This window comes from Mobula birostris, chromosome 2 (assembly GCF_030028105.1).
Source record: "Mobula birostris isolate sMobBir1 chromosome 2, sMobBir1.hap1, whole genome shotgun sequence".
In the NCBI taxonomy this organism is placed as follows: Eukaryota; Metazoa; Chordata; class Chondrichthyes; order Myliobatiformes; family Myliobatidae; genus Mobula; species Mobula birostris.
In genome coordinates this window covers 62,678,896-62,688,162 of record NC_092371.1, presented here as the reverse complement: position 1 = coordinate 62,688,162, position 9,267 = coordinate 62,678,896, and the positions used below count along the sequence as shown (strand labels likewise).

General features: G+C 39.5%; 1 protein-coding gene across 1 annotated transcript in view; it reads left to right on the top strand.

Annotated features, from left to right (window-relative positions):
- Nucleotides 1-250: 250 nt before the first annotated feature.
- The window catches only part of l3mbtl1 (L3MBTL histone methyl-lysine binding protein 1), a 79,991-nt gene continuing 70,974 nt past the window's right edge, over nucleotides 251-9,267 (top strand). Inside the window, exons 1-3 of the mRNA XM_072279686.1 lie at nucleotides 251-386; nucleotides 3,245-3,453; nucleotides 7,287-7,437. Of these exons, the coding sequence (XP_072135787.1) occupies nucleotides 251-386; nucleotides 3,245-3,453; nucleotides 7,287-7,437 (496 nt within the window). The remainder of the gene's footprint in view (nucleotides 387-3,244; nucleotides 3,454-7,286; nucleotides 7,438-9,267) is intronic.

Below are 9,267 nucleotides of genomic sequence, written 5' to 3'. Positions count from 1 at the left end.
CTTGAAAAACCTGAGAGGCACAAATCATGCCATAGTTTTACTTTGGAACTCTTGAAAACAATTGACATTTACTTGAAATTTAAAACATTGAAATTGTAACATTTTCGTAAATGTTAACTAAAGAGCCAGTTGATCCTTGTGACTTTATGAGAAGGAAATTGATCCTTATACATTTATGAATAGGAGTGATGGTTGAAATTATAAACTTCACTCTAGGGTCAGTCACATAGACAGGCGAATAACTTTTAGAATGAATAACAGAGTGGAATTGGAAGAGCTGATGCCCAGCAATGTGACCCCATCGAGTGAAATCAGTTTACATGGAGTAACCAGCAACAGGTCTGTTCAGAGTACGCATCTGTCAACCAAAGCCTTTATTATTCCAGGTATGTTATTGTGTAAATGCCAAAGAATGTATGTTTACCCATGTCTGTAGATTACCACTTTAGTAGAGAAACTAACCTGAAGTGCCAACCACCCCTTTCCCTCCACAAAGACCACTTGATCTGCTGAGTTCTTCCAGCAGTTTGCTTTTTGCTTCTGAAACTTGATCACTTTGCTACAATATCCATATCCACTGTGGGACCTAGTGCATTTGATAATCTTCTTCTTGGGGCCCTTAGCTCCCAGTGGAGCATAGGCCATTGATGACTTCCAATGTCCATCATCCTCTGTTCTGAGCCAGTTTCTCAAGGATGGACCAGGAGAATCCCCATCATCATGTGCTCACTCAATTATGCGCCTCTTCTCACAAAGTAGATGGTATGGTTGGAGTTCAACAATGTTTCTGTAATCCATTGTATCTGCTGTACAGGAGATTAACATAGAAGCATAGAAACATAGAAAATAGGTGCAGGAGTAGGCCATTCAGCCCTTCGAGCCTGCACTGCCATTCAGTATGATCATGGCTGATCATCCAACTCAGAACCCTGTACCTTCCTTCTTTCCATACCCCCTGATCCCTTTAGCCACAAGGGCCATAACTAACTCCCTGTTAAATATAGCCAATGAACTGGCCTCAACTGTTTCCTGTGGCAGAGAATTCCACAGATTCACCACTCTCTGTGTGAAGAAGTTTTTCCTCACCTCGGTCCTAAAAGGCTTCCCCTTTATCCTTAAACTGTGACCCCTCATTCTGGATTTCCCTAACATCGGGAACAATCTTCCTGCATCTAGCCTGTCCAATCCCTTTAGAATTTTATACGTTTCAATAAGATCCCCCCTCAATCTTCTAAATTCCAGAGAGTATAAGCCTAGACGATCCAGTCTTTCATCATATGAAAATCCTGCCATCCCAGGAATCAATCTGGTGAACCTTCTTTGTACTCCCTCTATGGCAAGAATGTCTTTCCTCAGATTAGGGGAGCAAAACTGCACACAATATTCCAGGTGTGGTCTCACTAAGGCCTTGTACAACTGCAGTAGAACCTCCCTGCTCCTGTACTTGCTATGAATGCCAGCATACCGTTCGCCTTTTTTGCCGCCTGCTGTACCTGCATGCCCACTTTCAAAGACTGGAGTACAATGACACCCAGGTCTCGTTGCATCTCCCCTTTTCTTAATTGGCCATCATTCAGATAATAATCTGTTTTCCTGTTCTTGCCACCAAAGTGGATAACCTCAGATTTATCCACATTAAATTGCATCTGCCATGAATTTTCCCACTCACCCAACCTATCCAAGTCACCCTGCATCCTCTTAGCATCCTCCTCACAGCTAACACTGCTGCCCAGCTTCGTGTCATCCGCAAACTTGGAGATGCTGCATTTAATTCCCTCGTCTTAAGTCATTAATATATATTGTAAACAACTGGGGTCCCAGCACTGAGCTTTGCGGTACCCGACTAGTCACTGCCTGCCATTCTGAAAAGGTCCCGTTTATTCCAACTCTTTGCTTTCTGTCTGCCAACCAATTCTCTGTCCACATCAATACCATACCCCCAGTACTGTGTGCTTTAAGTTTGCACACTAATCTCCTGTGTGGGACCTTGTCAAAAGCCTTTTGAAAATCCAAATATACCACATCCACTGGTTCTCCCCTATCCACTCTACTAATTACATACTCAAAAAATTCTATGAGATTCGTCAGACATGATTTTCCTTTCACAAATCCATGTTGACCTTGTCCAATGATTTCACCTCTTTCCAAATGTGCTGTTATCACATCTTTGATAACTGACCCTAACATTTTCCCCACCACTGATGTCAGGCCAACCGGTCTATAATTCCCTGGTTTCTCTCTTGCTCCTTTTTAAAAAAAGTGGGGTTACATTAGCCACCCTCCAATCCTCAGGAACTAATCCAGAATCTTATGAGTTTTGAAAAATTATCACTAATGCATCCACTATTTCTTGGGCTACTTCCTTAAGCACTCTGGGATGCAGACCATCTGGCCCTGGGGATTTATCTGCCTTTAATCCCTTCAATTTACTTAACACCACTTCCCTACTAACATGTATTTCCCTCAGTTCCTCCATCTCACTAGACCCTCTGTCCCCTACTATTTCCGGAAGATTACTTACGTCCTCCATAGTGAAGACAGAACTAAAGTAGTTTTCAGTTGGTCTGCCATGTCCTTGTTCCCCATGATTAATTCACCTGTTTCTGACTGTAAGGGACCTACATTTGTCTTAACCAATCTTTTTTCTTTTCACATACCTATAAAAGCTTTTACAGTCAGTTTTTATGTTCCCTGCCAGCTTTCTTTCATAATCTTTTTTCCCTTTCCTAATTAAGCCCTTTGTCCTCCTCTGCTGGATTAGCCAGTACAGCTTCACCAGAGCCCTGATAGCTGGTCTTGCCCATTTTCACCTCTTATGATAGGGACATAGGGTTGGATTTTGAGATGTGTGTTTGATAATACAGGGTTATAAATACAGTTTAAATAAAAAATATAAAAATAATGCATAAAGATGTTTTCTGTTGTTGATATAATGTCAATTTTCATACCTGGTTCCCTATTTTGAAATCCAATCTAACTGTCATGTCAATGTTGACATTCAAGTATCAAGACTCAAAATATCTAGCCTTTAGAAAATAGAATTACCTTAATTTGCTTTCCAAATAAAGTAACAAAGTATACCCTCAGCGAAACCATGATTGTAACTATAATGATAGATTGACAATTTATGTAATAAGTTGAAGATGACAGTATCCTCTCAACAACAATACAGTATCTAACAGTGCATGTACAAATATATTGTAAGATTTTACTTGTTTGCATTTTTTTTCAAATGTAAAATCAGTTAATACAGCAGCGAATCTTCGAAAACCTCGGAGTTTCTCCAGAGAAAATCAAGGCATTTCCTTGCCAGTCAAAGCAGAACAGCCAGACAGCACTGTGCCAGTGACTGCTACAATTAGTCCTCAGATCAGTGGAGTGCACAACTGTGATGTGGTCAGTGTTTTGGAATGGAAAGATGGGATTGCTACCTTACCTGGAAGCAACTTGAAGGTTAGCGATTCTTTTAATTTGGACAAAATTTACCCTTTTACAAAGTAGAATGCTTTCTAAATGCAATCCTTGAAGCAAATAGGGAACATTGCATGTTTATACATTTTTCCATTATTCCTCAGTTTCTCAAAGTCTGTACCTAATATTGATGCTAAGTGTAACCTCTCCTAAGTTGTTGCATTTTATGTGTGCCTCTTGCTTTTGACTGTCAGTAACAGCTATATAGTCATCAAAGTTCCAAATTTCACAAAGCAATATTAACATTTTGGGGAATATTGATCATCTCTCAGTCAATATCAACAAGACCAAGGAGGAGGAAACCAGAGGTCCATGAGCCAGTTCTCATCGGGGTATTCAAGATGGAGAGGATCAGCAACTTTAAATTCCTCACTTTTCTGTCTTAGGTCCAGCACATTAGTGCCATTACGAAGAAGGTATGGTAGCACCTCTGGTTAGAAGTTTGAGAAGATTCAGCATGTCATTGAAAACTTTGGCAAACTTCTATAGATGTGCGGTAGAGAGTATATTGACAGGTTGCATCATGGTCTGGTATGGAAACACCAATGCCCTTGAATGGAAACACCTTAAAAAAGACGTAGATATGGCCCAGTCCATCATGGGTAAAGCCCTCCCCACCACTGAGCTCATCTATGTGGAGCAGCTGTCGCAGGAAAGCAGCATCCACCATCAAGACATCCCACCATCCAGGTGCATATTCTCTTCTCACTGCTGCCATCTGGAAGAAGATAATGGAGCCTCAGGACTCACGATACCAGGTTCCAGAACAGTTATTACCCCTCAACCACCAGGTTCTGGAACCAGAGGGGATAACTTAGCTCAACTTCACTCACCCATCAGTGAACTATTCGCACAACCGATGGACTCATTTTCAAGGATTCATCATCTCATGTTCTCAATATTTATTGCTTATTTATTTATTATTGTCATTCTTCTTCATTTTTCTCTTTGTATTTGGACAGTTTGTTGTCTTTTGCATATTAATTGTTTGTCCATCTTGTTGGGGGTAGTCTTTCATTGATTCTCAAACAAGAGAAAATCTGCAGATACTGGAAGTCCAAGCAATACATAAAATGCTGGAGGAGCACAGCAGGCGAGGCAGCGTCTATGGCAAAGAGTAAACAGTTGACGTTTCAGGCTGAGACCTTTCTTCTGTTTTCAAAATCTGCAGCTGGTTTCAATCTGTGTTAATTTTGTGTGTGTTGCTTTCATTGATTCTATTGCGATTCTTGAATTTACTTTGAATGCCCGCAATAAAATAAATTTCTGGGTCTTATATCGTGACATATCTGTACTTTGATAATGAATTACTTTGAACTTTGAACGTAATATGAAGTTACAATTCTAGATGGTTTTATCTTCCCTTGTTAGGGATTTTTAGGTCAGGTTAAGGTTGCATTCAATTTATAGGCATATTGCCACTTCCCAGACCCTGTTGAGTTGCTGGCTTTGCTACAGATAACGTTGTCCCACCTTGCAAATGTGATTGGAGTGAAGGGGATTGCATTGTTGGCCAAAGAGTCTTCCATTATGTCTCTTCTGCTTGGAGCTTTGCAGTCAACTCAGTAAATTTATTGATGAGCTGAAAATGCTGTACCCAAGGCATCATAGTAATTGTCTAAATCTCACTGCCACTTTAACATGTCACTACGTGGTGAGCCAGGAAATATCTAGGTGCAAAGTACCTTTTTTATGTATGCAAATAAATCTTTCTTGCACTGGACAGGGCTTGAATTCTCTGTGTTGCCTGCTTTCCAATTTTGGCTGCAGTTGAATGCTTTAAGTTCAAAGTAGATTTCACATCATTGTATGTATATGCTACTTTGAGGTTCATTGTCTTGCAGGCATTTACTGGAAAAGTACATAAACTGACAAAGACTGACAACCCATTTTCAAAGGAAAGCAAATTGTTCAAATACACCCGAGAACATCAGTTGTAAAGAGATATTGAAAATGAGTCTGCAGGTCATAGAATCAGTTCAGAGTAGTGTCATTGAAATTATTCACACTGGCTTTAGAGCCTGATGGTTGTGGGGTAATAACTGTTCCTGAACCTGGTGATGTGGGCCCTCTGTAAATCCTGTCAGATGGTGGTAGCAAGAAAAAAGGTGTATGCCACAGCCTGGAAGGTTACTTTACCTGCCAAGGTGAAACACCTTCAATAATTCCAAAAGACTGAAATAGGGTAAATATTGAAAGGCTTTTATTTGCAGTAAAATACGACTTCCATGCTGAGTGTCTGCCCCGGACTGAGGGGGAAGGGCAAGGCGAAATCACCTTTATTCAGGGTTCTGTGGGCGGAGCCACAGGGACAGTCAGCAGAGGGGCATGTCCAGACAGTTAACCCAGTTACAACATATATATGGTTTACCACACAAGGTGAGGCCACCTTCAGGGTGGAGGAGCAACAAGAAGCGCCTTAGACCGAAACATTGACTGTTTTTTCGTTTCCATAGATGCTGCCTGACCTGCTGAGTTCCTCCAGCACTTAGTGTGTGTTGCTTTGGATTTGCAGCATCTGCAGACTTTCTCATGTTTCTATATCACCTGGTGTTTAAAATTCTCATTGCTGTAAGCCCAACTTATCGGAGGGAGGTCGTTGCAATCCTCACTGTCATTTTCTGAGAGTACCCATTCTGATTCTGCAATTTTAGAAAATTGATCCTGAGAGTTGGAAAAGTTCCTTCCTATCTTGTATGCTTTGAGGCACCAAGCGTGAACCAATTGAACTAACAAATTTAAGGTAATTGGCAAAGAATCCACTAGGGATATGAGGAACTAATTTCTTTTTTTGCAGACCAAGTTATAAATTGGAATGCATTGCTAGAAAGGATTTTGATCACAGATCCAATGCCAACTTTAAAAAATAAATGGGTTATTTACTTAAAATGCAACATTGGGAGGAAAGAGAAAGAAAGTGGATTTTGAGATATACTTTTTTCAAATAAATTGGGTGCAATAGGTTGAAAGTTGTCTCATAATTCATGATTCTTTGGTGTATGCATGATATATATTAATGATAGCAATAACAAAATACTGCACTAAGTCACGTATTTAAGGGACTGTTCTCTCAGTTTTTTCTCTGGAATTAAAATGGTAATTTTAATTAATTCTCTTTAGTGAGTTTTTTTGTAAATAAGATCTGACTTCTAATTGAAAATTTAGAAGATGTATGATCTTTATAGAGTCATAGAGTTCTGCATCATAGAAACAGGCCCTCTGTGTTTTTCCCGACACCATGTTAATCTGTACTAATCACACTTGCCTATATTAATTCCATATCACTCTATCCCAAGTTCATTCCAGCAAATGACCAGATGCCTCTTAAATGTTGTTACCCCCTTAAATATCACCTTAAAGCTCTGCCCTCTAGTTTTAAAAAGCCCTACCAGGGGGATCAGACTCTGGCTTTCTACCCTATCCATGCCTCTCACAATTTTATATACCTCCATTGTGCCACATTTCAGCCTCCATTACTCCAGGAAAAACAGACCTAGCCTATCCAATCTCCTGTTAACTTAAGTCCTCTAGTCCAGACAGCATCTTTGTCTATCTTTTCCTTAGCTTCATCATGTCTTTCCTACAGTGGGATGACTAGAACGGCACACAGTACCCCCAGTATGACAACCAACATTTTCCACATCTCTACCATGGTATTCTAATTCTTTGGCTTCAGTTGTTATTTCGCAAAGAATTAAATGGAAGAAAGTATTTTACCATTAACTTACTCAAATGGTTCCTCATGTGAGGTTTGTTTCCTCTTGAGTGCTTTTGGTGAATGTGTGTTGAACGATGCAATTGCTTTTTCTTTGTAGTTCCGACTGAATGAATTTGGAGTTCTGGAGGTTGTCAGCTCAGAGGGTATTGTGACAGAATCTGTGACGACGGCATCTCCAGCAACACCGGTGGAAGCTGAGAGTGATACTTGTAGTGAGGCTGGCTGGAATACAACCACCCCTACTGAGTGTAAGGCATATCTACTGGGATACACATCAACACTTCAGGTCATAGCCTACAGTGACTCAGCAGATGTTAAACAATGTTTGGCATTGTTTCAAATCAAAGTCTATGCTGAATTTAAGTTTGCATTATGCCCCTTGTTTTGTTAATTATTTTTCAAATAAATGTTAAAGTTGCTTGTAACTGGAGGCAAAGAATGGACGAGTGAACTTTTCATTTTTTCTGAGTCAGGGATCCTGGCGGGTAGAGCATACTGAGGGCTTGGTTTCTGTAGATTCAGAAGCAATATGGCAAATAATCATTGGTGCAAGTAAAAGGGATTGTAGGTCCATTATTTAAACATTTTACACTTGCATAGTTACTGCACTGTATTGTTCCAGCTGCCATTTTCTACATTTGTCATCACTGACGTTCATTTGATCTTTCAATCATCAACAGATTCTTTTTCAGGGTTACAATGAGTGTTTTAATTTAAAAAAAAATCTTATGACAGGTTTTCTTTGCATAAGTTTATATTCACTTTGTGATCTTTGACAGAGTTTCCGGGTGATACTCTCTTTGAAAACACTTCGAAACAGCAGTGTAAAGGGGCAACTTAACCTTGTACCTCTATTTCTGATCGTTGGGTTCCAAAATGTCTTGAGCAGATGTCTGGGATAGTATCTCTGTCTTAAATATAAAAGGGGAATTTTGTCCTGTCATTCTGTCTTGTTCCAGTTACAGCAGGAAGGAGCGTCAGGAAAAAGGGTAACCATACAGAGAAAAGAATTCCGATTGCCAAGTTCAAAAGCAGAGAAATGTCTCATTGCAAGATCCAAAATCTCATGAAATATTATGCTGAGATGATAGCGCCTATACAACATGGACTATATCCTGTTAATGATTGTTTCCAGGACTTGAGTGACAGTGCCTAACAATTTCCCCAGCATCAGACTGCACCTAATTATATCAGTCTGTATCCAATGCATGTTTAAAGACTTCCTGTCAGAGAAAGTTTATCATATGATGTTACAAAAAAAAAGAACCACAGGAAGAGAGAAGTGAAATCAAGTATTTTGTTTACAGGTTTTGTTGGAATTTGCTTTATATGCATCATTAATTATTCAAAAATTGCCTGTAACTAATTGGAATCATGTTTTAATTAAATAGCACAACATTTCTAAGTAATTCAAAAAACTTAGCTAATTACTTATAAATGTAAAATTAGCTTGATCTATTTGAAGTTAATTAGTGAGCTGTAGCTAATTAAAGAAATATTACATTCTGATTCTGGAAAATGATAATTGAGCTGTCATTTAAAGCTTTATATAATTTTTGAGGGGTCATTGCGGTAGCCAACGTAGGTAATCCAATGCTATTACAGCTTGAGCCTTTCCACAGTTCAGAGTTTAATTCTGGCGCTGTCTGTAAGGAGTCTGTGGGTCCTCTCTGTGGAAACTGTGTGTTTTCCCTGGGTGCTCCGGGTGCCCACAGCCCAAAGACATTCTGGGTAGTTAATTAGTCATTGTAAATTGTCCCGTGATTAGGTTAGGGTTAATCGAGTTTTCTGGGGTGGTGTGGCTCGAAGGGCTGGAAGGACCTACTTCACACTGTATCGCTAAATAAGTAAGTAAATAAAACAGTTGTTAGTCTATCTGTTATTGGAGAAAACACTTTTATGCCATGGTTACCACATCCTCAAAAGAACTGTTGCAACATTCAAAGTGGAAAGCCATTTTTATGGGTATATGTGATACATAAATTCATAATGCCTCCATTTAATGCCTAGGAGTTTCTCCTGAGTGCTCAGCTGTTTACCTGAAAGAAGGTAGGATAATTCATTGGTTTCTTGCATTA